This window comes from Camellia sinensis, chromosome 9, assembly GCF_055761805.1.
Source record: "Camellia sinensis isolate YWXY chromosome 9, ASM5576180v1, whole genome shotgun sequence".
In the NCBI taxonomy this organism is placed as follows: Eukaryota; Viridiplantae; Streptophyta; class Magnoliopsida; order Ericales; family Theaceae; genus Camellia; species Camellia sinensis.
In genome coordinates this window covers 169,488,378-169,505,123 of record NC_138969.1, presented here as the reverse complement: position 1 = coordinate 169,505,123, position 16,746 = coordinate 169,488,378, and the positions used below count along the sequence as shown (strand labels likewise).

General features: G+C 34.0%; 1 protein-coding gene across 2 annotated transcripts in view; it reads right to left on the bottom strand.

Annotated features, from left to right (window-relative positions):
- LOC114311606 (S-locus-specific glycoprotein S13-like) overlaps window positions 1–14,308 on the bottom strand; it is a 29,461-nt gene extending 15,153 nt beyond the window's left edge. For both annotated transcript variants that reach the window (XR_014340608.1, XM_082887995.1), the window contains exons 1-2: window positions 13,864–14,308; window positions 13,259–13,328 (exon numbers count right to left, since the gene is read on the bottom strand). Coding sequence is in view for 1 of the 2 variants with exons in the window: in XM_082887995.1 (XP_082744121.1) it covers window positions 13,259–13,270 (12 nt within the window). In the remaining variant the exon portion in view is untranslated. The remainder of the gene's footprint in view (window positions 1–13,258; window positions 13,329–13,863) is intronic.
- Between the last annotated feature and the right edge of the window lie 2,438 nt (window positions 14,309–16,746).

Sequence of the window (16,746 nt, the reverse complement as noted above, 5' to 3'; positions counted from 1 at the left end):
TTGTATTTAGGATAAGGAAGCTCAATTGTACAAAACTCCTTCAATTCTTCAAGATCTCAAGTTAAATCAACAAGACAACTCTCTCTCTCTAACTCTCTTCTTTGGTCGGTTGAGGCAACACAAAGGCTGATGAAATGTTGTTTTAATCAAATGCATCAAGTGTAATAAGGCTCAAAGGTTTGAGGTAGTGGGCCACTACAAGGCTAGTTTGGTAAATAAGTCAAACTTGGCCAATTAGCTTAGTTTAATCAAATTTAATCATACCAACTCACTTTTTCAATGAATATACCATAAAATTACATAAATTATGTTGATCATTAAACACCAATCAATTTTGGATTCGGCCGCCGATAAGGCCTTCAACTTACAGTCTAAACATATAAGCATGAACAGATAATCATACAATCAAACAGATAGAATGCAATTTAACTAACATATACTCAGTCAATTCGGTTTCCAATTTTAGTCAGCCAGTTCCCTAGTTTATTCAGTTCAATTATCAGTCATAATCAGTCTCAGTTAACAATAATTAGCAGTTAATCAGTCATTAATCGGTAAACAATATGAGGGTTGTTACAGCTATGACTCACCCTATAAGGGAAATCATTTCAGGTACAGGTACTATACCTCCGCCAAGGCATTGATTTGGGAGGACTCGGAGCTGAGGTTTCATTTTTGTTTTATTGTTATTGTTGAATGTAAGCCCAGGGCTGTATTTGTATTGAGTTGAAACTCCATTTTGTGTAACCAAGAATGTTATTGGATAAATTTGTAAGCCTGTAGGGCACTTATTATCTGTTTGGCTTCTATTTCATACTTGTTGTAAAATGCATGCTTGGGATTAGAACTGAGGCATTGAGATGTGAATATCATGTATTTGGCATTTGGGGATTTAATGGAAATGGATGTATGGAATAGTTAACTATATATATGTGTTTGTCTATCAGGTGGGTTTTGTTGCATAAATAGATATATCATGCCCAATTTTCAGGGCGTTACAGACACTTGACTTTGTAATTAAATATTGGAGTTTCTTAGAAGATTCTAATCCACATCAGCTCATAAGCATACATTAACCATTTCTGTCTAAAAAATAGGATCCCAAAATAATTTCAATCTTAAGTTAAATTTGCTTAAATATTTCGGTCTTAAGTTATGTTTGATTTATTGAAATAATGTTGAATGGAATAATCATTCCAACATAATGCCCATCCTCACATTTGATTTACTAAAAAATCATAAAAAAAATATTATAAATGAAATCATCATTCACCATTGTGAAGGGAATAATCATTCTAGAAAGAGACTAAAGAATAGTCATATCATTCAATTCAATTTCATTTTAGTGAACTGAACCTACATTATAGTATTAATAGTTTAAAAATGAATGTTTAGAGAATTTAAGAGAAATAGAAAATCAAATAAAATGGTGAATTATTTAAAAGAAATGGATGGATGGTTGTTTGCTAAATGTATGAATTATTTATAGTATATTGTTTGACTATACCAGCTGCAATTGTTTTTGGAGAAATATTTTTTTTTTAAAGTTAAAATTGATTAAATTTTACAATTCAATCTATTACATCAGGAAAAAGTATGAATAAATTAATAATATTCAAAATTTCTCTCAATAATTATGATTTATATCAATCTCAATAACTATGATTTATGTCAACTATAAAAATCATATGAAATTGCTCAAGAAATATAATATTGTAATTATTGTGAAAAACAAATTATAAACAATTTACTTACTAATACTTTTAAAATTAGATTTCTCACTTAATATTTTAAGTGATTTTCATGAGTGAAAAAATAGTAATTTTATTATTTATATATACAACAAATTTTGTGTAGGTACAAACAAAAAAATAAAATTTAATTGAAAATTACTAATATTTTATCAACATATATTTTTAAATTACGTATAGGAGCTGGCCCCATTTCCTGAGTTCACCTTGGGCCCTAAAAAGTGAGGCCAGCTCTAACATTGATTAAAACAAGTGGAATTATTCCACAAAATGACAAATAATACCAGGTTATGGAGTAAACAATATGTGCTTGTTTCTTTGTAGGAGAAAATGGGAAATGGGAGGTGGAGAACATGTTGCTCTCACACCTATTGTAATCACGTGTTTGATTGCCAGATAAGGAGGACGATTGGAAGTGGTGAAATATGCAGATCTCACACCTATTTTTAACCCACGTTTGTCTTACTTTTGTAATACCATAGGTATTGTGGCATTGGGGATATTAAACTTTGTTTTATCTCATTCTAACCAAATATAATACCTCCCTCCCTACATCCAATTATTTATCCATCTATTAATTTCTTAATAAAAAAGGACCTCTTGAGATAGAAGTCTAAATATATGGAATTAAGTGGAACACTAATACTTTGTGAACTTATTGGGCTATAAGTTCTTGAAATGGAATTTATATAAATCTCTCAAATAACATATCTCTCACAATCCTATCAATAATTTTATCATATCTAATCTAATAAAAAATAATCCGACAATGAAATGTATGTACCCCATAATTGAATACATATTATTGGTGGAATGTTAGAAATATTTCCAAACTCTAACAATACAAGTGAAAACATATGTGTGGAAATGAATTTAATTTAGTTTGTATTGAAACTTGTCAGCTCATTTGACCAAGAAGCTAGCAAAAGATTATAAATAGTCCAAATAATTCTGAGGAATAAAGAAATTGGACTTACTGTGAGGCCCCTGACTTTTTTTTGTAAACCTTATTAGATCCCTAAATTTTGAATTATTATAATAAAGCCCTTAGTTCGTCGATTAATCGCAAATTAAGCCCTAGGACTGAAAACGCATCACGGGCGAATCCATACAAACCCTAATCGATCCTGGAAGCTTAGAAATCACTTCTAACACTCTAATATTAATTACTTAACTCTCAAATTTTAGATTAATCGCTCTAAACCTTAACTTTCAAATTTTACAGTCATCGTTCGGTTATTTACCTTTAAATTCAAAGTAAGATAATACAAACTGAATTATTTTACACTTGAAATAGATACTTTAATTGAACCCAAGCCCGCACATTTTTATTAAATCACAAATTGACCCCAAACAAGTACTATTATATATTTATATATATACACTTTTACCCAAAAATCTTTTTTTTAATATATTTTACAATTTCCAAGATTTGTACAAAATATATATATATATATATATATATATAACATGTCCATCAATTCACCATCACATGGCTAGCCATCATACCCCCCCTAGACTATAATCATTGTACTTTAAAATCTCTTGAAATCTTGGAGCAATAATAACTTTGGTACCTATAAAGATTTGCTATATATGTGTGTACTTCTAACTAGAAGATATTTACATTAGTCCTAGACCTAACTAGATCATAATTAAATAAATGATTAAGGTTCTAATCCTCCTCATTTCATTACATTTAATGTGAAGCCCCAGAAAAATGTATTTGAATTATTTCCTTAAAGCTCCTGAGTTTCTTAAATTATTTCGAATCTTGTCAGTTAGCATTTTTAATTTTTATCGAAACAGGAATTACCCTAGCCAGATTAGGTTCCCTAACCTAATTTAATTCTACATAAATTACATGTATTTAACACCAAGCTCTTACTTCTTTATTAAATTCAAAATAAACCAAAAAAACTAGTACTTGTACCTTGAACCTTGGTATACCATCAATCTTGCAATATATATATATATATATAGGTATATATACACCTTGAAGAGTGTGCCCTAGGACCAAAACTAATAAAATAATAACTCCATCACACTCCCCAAGACTAGCCACCCTAGGATGAAGAGAGGGGCCAAATTTTCAAGATATATCATCATGAGATTCTAGAAAAAAAAACACAACCTAGTGCCTAGACCTAGGATGCAAATCTCAAAACTAGTTCCATTCTAACTAGTATTAACCTAATCTTGAGTAAGCCTCCCAAATCATCCCAAATTCCTTTAAAATTTCAAACAAATCCTAACCTTCCCATCCATTTCCAACTAAGGGGCCTTTAGGACTTTTTGCCTCAAAAGTTTGCCTATAAATATCAACACACCCCCCTAGCTTGCAAACACACATAACACACTCATCCACACACAAATTTAGTTAGAGAGAGGGAGGAGAGAAAGAAAGAGAAGCCTAGAGAAGGAGAGGGAGGAAGAAGAGAGCCTTCTTATACAAACTTAGTAGGTAAGCCACCAACACAACCTTCTCTTCATTTTCTTTTCTAATGCATGTTCATTTTAAAGATTTTAAGTGATGTTTCAGATCTGTTATTATCATGTTCTTATGTTAAAAATACTAAGATTTGAGTATTGTTTCCATCTCTCATGTATTTTACCCATTTTGGCACAAAACCATCTTCTTTTGTACACATCTCTCAACTTTTCAAGGTTACTCTTTCAAACAAATTTTCTGAGTTAAACATGTGATAGTTAGCATATTTTATTCACAAAAGAAATGAAACTTTCCCATGGTGGAACCCCCTTTTTATAAATTTTCTTGTTTCGGACATTCTACCTTAAAACTTGTTTTTGCAGTCAACTTTCAAAACTTCCAGAAAAATGTACAAAAATATTCTGAACCTCTATTTTATGTCAAAACCTTCCTTAAGGAGTTAGCTTTCAACTAAAATTGGTTTCATCGAAAAACATTGAACGGTTTGCAAGAAAATCAAGTTTTCATAACAGTCGACAGATCTGGGCAGATTCTGGAACAGTGCTGGACTATTTTCTAAATAACTTAAAATCGGGAAAAGCAATCCCATTTCCGAAAAATGTTCTAGGAACTAGATCAAATCCTCTACGAACCATAGGAAAACCGAGTCTGGTGGATGAACCTAAGTCGTTCTTCCATATTAACCTTCATGTGATGTTAAATCTGGAAATTTGTTATGTTTGGATGTTGTATACCCTTGTATTCATGAAAATGTTTAATGGCCTATTATCATATCTTGGCATAATGTTGTATGGGTATGTTATGTTATTTATCTTCTTGAGGAGGCATGCTTATGTGAATTTTATTTTATTGTTTAATTGGACTAACCTTGACTTAAAACACTTAATTCAACGGGAAACCTAATTGGGTGGGTATTGGGTTTTCGAACACTTGAGCAATGAAAAGATGAGAAAATGTGATATATGGTTTGTTGGGATGCGTTCCCTATTCGAAAGTTAAAGTCTTGCGCAAGTGGATTTCGAAACCCTTGAACGGAGCGGTTGTATTCGGACCCTAGGTATTTGGTGTGAGGAGGGATTTGGGCAAGGCCCTATTTTACCGTCTCTTTTGAGGCCCTGCGGTTGGCGCTACGCGGTATATAACCGTTGGTAGGCATCCGAGGTTAGTTCTGCTACAAAGCAGCAAAAGAGGGGGCATACCGAATAATCCGCGTCCGATTCTTGTGGTTGGGAGGACGAAATCTCTTTGGGGGATTTCTAGTTGCTAACACCTAACCTAACCCTTTATTTATTTAATTGAGTATCATGCTTTATTACTTGATGTTATAGTTGTGACTGTGTATTGGACTGGGAAAAAGTGGTAGGGTGTGTGTGTGTGTTTACTGGGCATTCAAAGCTCACGGCGTATCATGCCAGGTGACGAAGCGGAACTCATAGCGGAAGACGACGAGCCGGAAACCTTTGAAGACTTTTGGCTATCTTAGGAATACTAGAAATTTACTTTTTGTTATTTTGTAAGACTCATATGAAGTTTAAAACTTTCTTTTTGGGATGTAATGTAATGGAACCATCTATTGAAGCAAGTATAATTGTGGCTGGTATGTATTTATATCCTATGTATGTACCTTATCATTGCTTATGAGACCTTGTGTCAATGCCTTGTAAGATCTGTCAAAAAGGTAGTGCGCTGCCTAAGAAAGCTGGACTTAGAAGGGAGGCTATTTTGACTCCTCCAGCAATCTGGGATCTTACTTGGTTATTGACCATAGGACTCACTAGTGACTTCCCTTGACTACAACCTATAGTGTAGAATCGGGGCGTCACAACTTGGTATCAGAGCCTAGGTTCAACCCTTACCCACGCGTTTCGACCTGCGGTTAGAAACTACCTTGTCCAGACTATGTTATATTGTTACACTACCTATTCTATCAAGGACATCGAAAATAGAATATTTCTTGACCTATCTTAGGAAATTTCTTCGAATTTCGGGCACGCCAAGATCAACTCATGAGGACCTACTTCAGGATCGTGAAATAGTTTTAACTTTGAGTGCGGCCTCATCGCGCAGTAGGGGCAGTACTATTAGTTCTACGCATCTTCTTTCGATTGTCGTACCCTCATCTTGTATTCGTAGCCTTTATTCAATGTCACCCTTTCCCAAAATTTAGTCTTGTCCATCTAGTCTTGTTTTATATACCACTATTTGTAAATTTGACCTCCTTGACCGTTGAATATTTTGTTTAGCTCAAAGCTTCTTGTAAATAATTTCATTTTCTTTACTCGGTGATGAATCTTGGATATTCAGTTTGAAACGCGGATGGCCAACGCAGTTTCAAGTTAAATATCTAGTTTAGTTACTACATCTATAACCTTGATTACATTAAAGTTTGAAACCATAACATCATACCATTCATCCATATCTCAGACAATCCTGATGTTATCACCATAACTGCTTCGTATTCTTCATCTCCACTTCAATCCAATTTTAAGGATCTTATTAAGTACATGAAGTTGTGCTGTGTGAACACCTTAGGATAATCAAACTCTAACTTAAGATTAGTTGCTTGCCTATAAGGAATTGCCTCTGTAGTTAGAATTTGACTTACACCTCACCCCATTCATAGAAAAACAAATGGTGGACCATACTTCGAGACAAGTAATACCATGAGCTCGTAAGCAACGATAAGAATGCGGTACCAGGAAATTTGAACCTTAAGGATGGACTAGTAACCATGACCAAAAATCGCGAACCTTATTGAGAATCAAATTCTAGGGGAGTCTTGCCATCTTTGTGGAAATAATCGGCACAACATTGACCTCGGAATGAGGGGAGGTAGAATCCAAGAGGACTTGGAGCTTGTGGAAAGGAGACCCAACTTCATAAGGGACCAGAAAGGAGCAACCGGCAGAATCTTCGCGTTGCAAGAGGAAGAAGCGGACCCGTCTGTAATTTAGTACTACACAATTCTTGGATGCATGTTTTATTTGATACTGGTGCATCACATTCTTTCATATCCTCTGCTTGTGCTAAGTCATTAGAACTTGTATGTGAACCCTTAGCAATTGCCTTAAGTGTAATGTCACCTATGGGAGGATGCGTTCGGGTAGGATCGATCTGTAAGGACTGTAAGATAAGGATGTCGAACCTACGCTTAGCTTGCGACCTTCGTGTTATGGAAATGTCGGACTTCGATATTATTTTGGGCATGGACTGGTTGTCCGCCCACCGAGTAGTGATCGACTGTCGTCAGAAGAAAGTGGTAGCTCATACACAAGATGGAACACATTTCCAGTTTAAGGGGGATAGACAAGACCCCATGGTTTCAACAAAGCATCGGACGCAGTGGCGCGACCAACTTGCGGGTAGGATAGCAAGCCTAATTCTAAATGAGGAAGGCCAAGGAGAAATAGAACTTCCGCGCATAGTATGCGATTATGCAAATGAATTTCCTACGGAATTACCAGGATTTCCGCCAACCCAAGAAGTAGACTCTAGCATTAAGCTACAACTTGGAACTACCCCAATATCCATGGCTCCGTATCGTATGGCACCAGCAGAACTACGAGAATTGAAGACAGAACTACAAGAATTGTTCGAGAAAGGATTCGTTAGGCCAAGTACTTCGCCATGGGGAGCACCCGTGTTGTTTGCTAAAAAGAAGGATGGATCGTTGAGGCTATGCATCGATTATCGTCAACTTAATCGAGTCACGATTAAGAACTGATACCCACTCCCGAGGATTGATGACCTTTTTGACCAACTTAGAGGCTCAAGGTGCTATTCAAAGATCGATCTCAGGTCAGGTTACCATCAACTACGAGTCAAGGAGGAGGATATACCAAAAACTGCCTTTCGTACTAGATGTGACCACTATGAGTTTGTAGTAATGCCCTTCGGACTAACTAATGCACTGGCAGTATTCATGTGTTTGATGAATAAGATCTTTAGACCATACCTTGACCAGTTTGTAGTAGTATTTATTGATGACATCTTGGTATATTCAAGGTCTGAAGAAGAGCATGAGCAACATTTAAGGACTATCCTCCAAGTTCTTAGGGATAATCGACTATATGCCAAGGCGAGTAAATGTGAATCCTGGTTAAATGAAGTAAAATTCTTAGGACGCGTGGTATCAAGGAATGGGATTGCGGTAGATCCAACCAAGGTGGAGGCAGTATTAGATTGGAGACAACTAAAAACCGTGTCAGAAATCCGCAGCTTTTTAGGATTGGCCGGTTATTACCGAAGATTCATCCAAGATTTCTCCAAACTAGCTAAACCAATGACTTGTCTGACGCAGAAGGGAGTAAAGTATGAGTGGGACGAAGCTTGCGAAAAATCCTTCCAGGAGCTGAAGAAGAGGTTAACTAGTACGCCAATTTTGACCATCCCAGAACGAGAAGTGGGGTACACTGTGTATTGCGATGTGTCTAAAGAAGGATTAAGTTGTGTGCTCATACAACATGGAAAAGTAATTGCGTATGGATCTAGGCAAGTTGAAACCACATGAACGCAACTACCCCACACATGACTTGGAGTTAGCAACCGTAGTTTTTGCCCTAAAGCAATGGCGACATTACCTGTATGGGGAACAATTTGAGATTTTCACCGATCACAAGAGTCTGAAGTATCTATTCACATAGAAGGACCTTAACTTGAGACAGAGACGATGAATGGAGTATCTTGAGGATTTCCAGTTCACTCTCTCATATCGCCCCGGTAAGGCCAATGTAGTAGCAGATGCTCTAAGTCGTAAGAGCAGAGGGAAGTTGGCTAAGATCTCCGTCAAGGAATGGGATATGGTTAAGACACTCAATGAGTTTAGGATCCAAGTGGAATCCCAAATTACAAAAGCATGTCTTGATACGTAGAAGGTGATGCCTAAGTTGATAAATGAGGTCGTGGAGGCCCAGAAGCATGATCAAGAGGTAGCCTACATCAAGGGACGTCTGGAGTCAGGAGAACCCATGCCCGGTTGGGTAATTCACCCTGATGGGAGTTTAAGATACCAAGGCAGATTGTTCATACCAAGCGACGAGTTACTTAGAGAAAAGGTACTGGAGGAATGCCATCATTCTGCATTTGCGGTACATCCAGGAGGGACTAAAATGCACCAAGATTTGAAGAGGCAATATTGGTGGAATGAATGAAGATGGAAGTGGCTAAATTTGTAGCATGATGTCTGACATGCCAACAAATAAAGGCGGAACATCAGAAACCAGGAGGAATGTTGCAACCTCTACCAATAGCCGAATGGAAGTGGGAATACATGACGATGGATTTTGTGACAGGGTTGCCTAAGTCACCTAGAGGGAGCGATGCTATATGGGTAATAGTGGACCGCCTCACCAAGTCAGCACATTTCTTACCCATCCAACAGAATGCTTTTATTATTTAAGGGGGATAGACTAATGATGCAACAAATCAACCAACACAATGGGAAGTGTAGATCGCCACATCAGGAAATCGGCAAAACAAGCCCTCACGCGGAAGTAGCAGCGTCATTACCCTTGTAGTCAACAATTCAAGAAGCTCGGAAATTAACTTATCTCCTTAGTCATTAATCAGGGAGGAATTCGATTCAAGACACTATTATTAGAAAGACCAATGGCGACTCTAAACAGAACGAAGAATAACATAAAAAGAGAAAATGATCTGAATGATTTAAAAACACGTTGCCAGCACTAGGACGTAATTTCCCACAACAATTTTGAGGACAAAATTTATTTAAGGGGGATAGGTTGTGAGGCCCCTGACTTTTTTTTGTAAACCTTATTAGATCCCTAAATTTTGAATTATTATAATAAAGCCCTTAGTTCGTCAATTAATCGCAAATTAAGCCCTAGGACTGAAAACGCATCACGGGCGAATCCATACAAACCCTAATCGATCCTGGAAGCTTAGAAATCACTTCTAACACTCTAATATTAATTACTTAACTCTCAAATTTTAGATTAATCGCTCTAAACCTTAACTTTCAAATTTTACAGTCATCGTTCGGTTATTTACCTTTAAATTCAAAGTAAGATAATACAAACTGAATTATTTTACACTTGAAATAGATACTTTAATTGAACCCAAGCCCGCACATTTTTATTAAATCACAAATTGACCCCAAACAAGTACTATTATATATTTATATATATACACTTTTACCCAAAAATCTTTTTTTTAATATATTTTACAATTTCCAAGATTTGTACAAAATATATATATATATATATATATATAACATGTCCATCAATTCACCATCACATGGCTAGCCATCATACCCCCCCTAGACTATAATCATTGTACTTTAAAATCTCTTGAAATCTTGGAGCAATAATAACTTTGGTACCTATAAAGATTTGCTATATATGTGTGTACTTCTAACTAGAAGATATTTACATTAGTCCTAGACCTAACTAGATCATAATTAAATAAATGATTAAGGTTCTAATCCTCCTCATTTCATTACATTTAATGTGAAGCCCCAGAAAAATGTATTTGAATTATTTCCTTAAAGCTCCTGAGTTTCTTAAATTATTTCGAATCTTGTCAGTTAGCATTTTTAATTTTTATCGGAACAGGAATTACCCTAGCCAGATTAGGTTCCCTAACCTAATTTAATTCTACATAAATTACATGTATTTAACACCAAGCTCTTACTTCTTTATTAAATTCAAAATAAACCAAAAAAACTAGTACTTGTACCTTGAACCTTGGTATACCATCAATCTTGCAATATATATATATATATATAGGTATATATACACCTTGAAGAGTGTGCCCTAGGACCAAAACTAATAAAATAATAACTCCATCACACTCCCCAAGACTAGCCACCCTAGGAAGAAGAGAGGGGCCAAATTTTCAAGATATATCATCATGAGATTCTAGAAAAAAAAACACAACCTAGTGCCTAGACCTAGGATGCAAATCTCAAAACTAGTTCCATTCTAACTAGTATTAACCTAATCTTGAGTAAGCCTCCCAAATCATCCCAAATTCCTTTAAAATTTCAAACAAATCCTAACCTTCCCATCCATTTCCAACTAAGGGGCCTTTAGGACTTTTTGCCTCAAAAGTTTGCCTATAAATATCAACACACCCCCCTAGCTTGCAAACACACATAACACACTCATCCACACACAAATTTAGTTAGAGAGAGGGAGGAGAGAAAGAAAGAGAAGCCTAGAGAAGGAGAGGGAGGAAGAAGAGAGCCTTCTTATACAAACTTAGTAGGTAAGCCACCAACACAACCTTCTCTTCATTTTCTTTTCTAATGCATGTTCATTTTAAAGATTTTAAGTGATGTTTCAGATCTGTTATTATCATGTTCTTATGTTAAAAATACTAAGATTTGAGTATTGTTTCCATCTCTCATGTATTTTACCCATTTTGGCACAAAACCATCTTCTTTTGTACACATCTCTCAACTTTTCAAGGTTACTCTTTCAAACAAATTTTCTGAGTTAAACATGTGATAGTTAGCATATTTTCTTCACAAAAGAAATGAAACTTTCCCATGGTGGAACCCCCTTTTTATAAATTTTCTTGTTTCGGACATTCTACCTTAAAACTTGTTTTTGCAGTCAACTTTAAAAAATTCCAAACAAATGTACAAAAATATTCTGAACCTCTATTTTATGTCAAAACCTTCCTTAAGGAGTTAGCTTTCAACTAAAATTGGTTTCATCGAAAAACATTGAACGGTTTGCAAGAAAATCAAGTTTTCGTAACAGTCGACAGATCTGGGCAGATTCTGGACAGATTCTGGAACAGTGCTGGACTATTTTCTAAATAACTTAAAATCGGGAAAAGCAATCCCATTTCCGAAAAATGTTCTAGGAACTAGATCAAATCCTCTACGAACCATAGGAAAATCGAGTCTGGTGGATGAACCTAAGTAGTTCTTCCATATTAACCTTCATGTGATGTTAAATCTGGAAATTTGTTATGTTTGGATGTTGTATACCCTTGTATTCATGAAAATGTTTAATGGCCTATTATCATATCTTGGCATAATGTTGTATGGGTATGTTATGTTATTTATCTTCTTGAGGAGGCATGCTTATGTGAATTTTATTTTATTGTTTAGTTGGACTAACCTTGACTTAAAACACTTAATTCAACGGGAAACCTAATTGGGTGGGTATTGGGTTTTCGAACACTTGAGCAATGAAAAGATGAGAAAATGTGATATATGGTTTGTTGGGATGCGTTCCCTATTCGAAAGTTAAAGTCTTGCGCAAGTGGTTTTCGAAACCCTTGAACGGAGCGGTTGTATTCGGACCCTAGGTATTTGGTGTGAGGAGGGATTTGGGCAAGGCCCTATTTTACCGTCTCTTTTGAGGCCCTGCGGTTGGCGCTACGCGGTATATAACCGTTGGTAGGCATCCGAGGTTAGTTCTGCAACAAAGCAGCAAAAGAGGGGGCATACCGAATAATCCGCGTCCGATTCTTGTGGTTGGGAGGACGAAATCTCTTTGGGGGATTTCTAGTTGCTAACACCTAACCTAACCCTTTATTTATTTAATTGAGTATCATGCTTTATTACTTGATGTTATAGTTGTGACTGTGTATTGGACTGGGAAAAAGGGGTAGGGTGTGTGTGTGTGTTTACTGGGCATTCAAAGCTCACGGCGTATCATGCCAGGTGACGAAGCGGAACTCATAGCGGAAGACGACGAGCCGGAAACCTTTGAAGACTTTTGGCTATCTTAGGAATACTAGAAATTTACTTTTTGTTATTTTGTAAGACTCATATGAAGTTTAAAACTTTCTTTTTGGGATGTAATGTAATGGAACCATCTATTGAAGCAAGTATAATTGTGGCTGGTATGTATTTATATCCTATGTATGTACCTTATCATTGCTTATGAGACCTTGTGTCAATGCCTTGTAAGATCTGTCAAAAAGGTAGTGCTCTGCCTAAGAAAGCTGGACTTAGAAGGGAGGCTATTTTGACTCCTCCAGCGATCTGGGATCTTACTTGGTTATTGACCATAGGACTCACTAGTGACTTCCCTTGACTACAACCTATAGTGTAGAATCGGGGCGTCACACTTACCTTATCAACCATGACAGTTGGCGGTGATCATTTTTCATCCCTCATTTCCTTCCTTAAAATCTGATATTAACTAACTCCAACGACACAAACCAAGTCAAAGAAAACAATCTCAAAAGAAAGAAAGTAAAATTGTATGTGCAAATTACAATAACGTCACTTGACAATTATCCAAGATACAATTGAGAATTTTTATTTGCACACCAGCCTTTGTTTCGGTTCTTATCATTTGTGAGTTTTTTTATATAAGTTTCAGAACAAAAATTAAATGTTATCAATTTCTCAACAAAAATTAATTATCCCAATATGAAGATTTTTGTTCGAATAATTAATATTCGAACCATAAAATAATATAAATTGAAAATATTTATGGTGTGCCAATAGAATTAGGAGAAATACATACCAACACATAAAAGGTGCAAGTGACAGTCTTTCATTTGTGTTGATAATTTTTTCCTCTCTCTCCATGTACTTCCCATAGAATTACACCGTTATGGGCGCTTTAAATGCACCTAACAAAATTAGATTAGACACCCAATTATCAATTTTTATTTTTTTTAATACCATTCTACACATTAATCACATTACCAAAGTAACCAAACTCTTACCCCAAACTCCGGCAGTCTCCGACCACTGGTTTGCAGAACTCCTTCCCTTTCTCCGGCCAACCACCCAGCTCCGATCAGGCCCCCAACTCCGACGACCTCTTCCAAGACTGGCCGGTAGATCCAACAGTGGCGCAGAGCCACCACCATCGCACCATCAACCCTTTCTCTCTCCCTTGCTTTTACCTTTTTTTCTTTGTTGTTGTATGGGTTGATTTGAGAGATGAAGAAACTGTGTTTGATGAAATGGTTGAGAGTGACAGTGTGTAATGGAGATATATGAGAGTTGTTTAGATCAGTTACCATTATAGGGGTTATACCACAATGCAGATGCATATGAGTTGTTTGAAAAAATGTCTGTAAGAGTTAGCAATTGATAGGGGTGACTGTTAGGTTTGAAGGGTAAATTTATGGGTTTTGGTGGGTTTGGGTCTTAACTGGTTCAGGAAGTTGCAGTTTTGTCAGTTAATTTTTAGTGTTTTAGGATTTATTACAATTTCTATACTTAAATTATGGTTAAATTGTCTACTTAATCTCTAAATCTGCTTAGTTCTAAAAATATATAAATCAAAATTTATTTAATTCTCAAACTATCGACTAAATGTATTAAATTCTTAAATTATTTAATTCAAGCATATTTAGATTTCCTAAAAAAATTATAAAAATAAAATATAAGATATTATTACAAAAAAACTTAAAATTTTATCTTGTTATTAAAAAATGTTTAATTTCATTGTGTGTTTAAATTATTATTAGAATCTGGTTTCTAAGTCTTGCAAATAAAATTATAAGAGTATTAGATAAACTGAATAAGTAGAATTAGATAATTTAAATAATAATACTCCACTAAAAATAATAATAAAATAAAATAATGCATTAATTAATTATAAAAAGAACTTAGCGAGAAAATTAAAAATAATCAATTAGAAACTATGAAAGAGATGTGATGTGACATATAATACTAGAAAAAGGCAAGCATGTAACTATTGTAGAAGATAAGTAAAAAAATTACTATAGATAATTATCGTTATCCTTATAAAGGAAATTCACCATAAGAATTGACGCCTATTTTTCAAAAACAAAATAAAAATTTATGATTTTTTTGAAATAAAATTATAATTAGATATGATCTTTTATTAATTTATAATACTTATGGGCTTATATTTTATTTTTGTGATACTTTCAATAATTAAATATGTTTGAATTAAATATTTTAAAGACTTAATAGATTCAATTGATAGTTTAGGAACTAAATCAATTTTGATTTATATACTTTAAGAATTTAATAAACTCAATCGATAGTTCATGAATTAAGTAGACATTTGGCAATAGTTTCGAGGTGTGTAATAAATCTTTTTTATTATCATTTAAAAGTATTAAAATGGGTAAATATAGCGACCCTAATTTTTCTTAAGTCATTATTTATTATCATTGCTTTATTTTATTTTTGACTTTATTAATTGCGTGGATACATAAGAATTTAATGTGGTATTTAATTAAATTAATGTGTTATTTAATTTTATATAATTAATCAAATTATTTATATATATATATATATATAATAAAGTTATTTATACTAATTTGGTTGGCGTTTTGTTAGTTTTTTTAATCCCTTATAATCTTTTGAGTATGAGAATTTACTGAAACCTTATGGAGACGAGAACATTTAGATTTTATTTCACCCTTAGGATTTTGATAATAGAATATTGATTAGAGTTTAGTCCTAATTTCATATTTAATCATCCAAATTTTGAGGTGTGACAGTAAATTATAAATTCACCTCCTACGTTTATTTAAAATATAAATTGTTTTTTGTGATTTAAAAAATTACAAATACTCCATTGTTTGAATTGTTTATTTAATACAATTAAGATAAAAAATAAAATTTTTAAATACACTTCTATACAATAATAAAATTATATGAATTGTTAATTGAAATATGTTTATGATATCATCAAAAAATGTTAATCGATTTGATACTTTATTAATAAAATGAATTTGTTATGCGATTATAAACTTGAAATGGTGGAATATAATTTCCAAAATTACATAAGGTAATTCGTATTTTAAATAAATTTTAAGAAATGTTTTGGTAAGGATAAATTTATATTTTTATTTAAAATTTGATGACATTACTATTATTATTTTCTATTTATCTAATATTGATTAACATATGATTGTTAGTGTACTATAATTAAGTTTTTAGCAAAATTTGAAATAATTTTTTTTATATATAAATCCTTGTATTTTTTGTAATTGTGAGTGGAGGTCTATAAAATATTAAAAATTGTTTAGTATATCTAGGACACTATATAACACATTATAAAACTAATCACAAATCATTACGCCTTTTACCGTCGCTTATCGCCCCAACAAAAAATCATGAAGTCTACCTCTTCTACCAAGCTGTATAGTAGCAAGTGGTTGTGTCATGGAGATACAGAATAACTGTACTAAAATATCATTAAATTCTTTTAACTACCTTAATGTGTCTTTGAAAAGAAAACAAATGATTGGACCTATGATGAAACCTGTTATCTCAAGCAATAGCAAAAAGAAATTTTAAAGTTCAAAAAATTGTGTGTGAATGTTTTTAGTTCAAGTTTGATAAACACAATAGAAATGTATTATACACATTGAAGACTTGATTTAAGATTTTTCTAAGAAAATATTACACATTATGACAAGTTATTTATAGAGATACCCTCAAAACTAGATAAAATTAATTGACAATAACATCCTAACAAGAAATAAGGGATCACAATCCAAAATCCATCCCATCTAACTCCAAAGGAAGTATGCAACAACTCTCACCTCAATTGCATAAATCACACCAGTTTACTGACTTGAGCATTAGAGAGTCTTTGGCCAATAAAAATTGGTCAT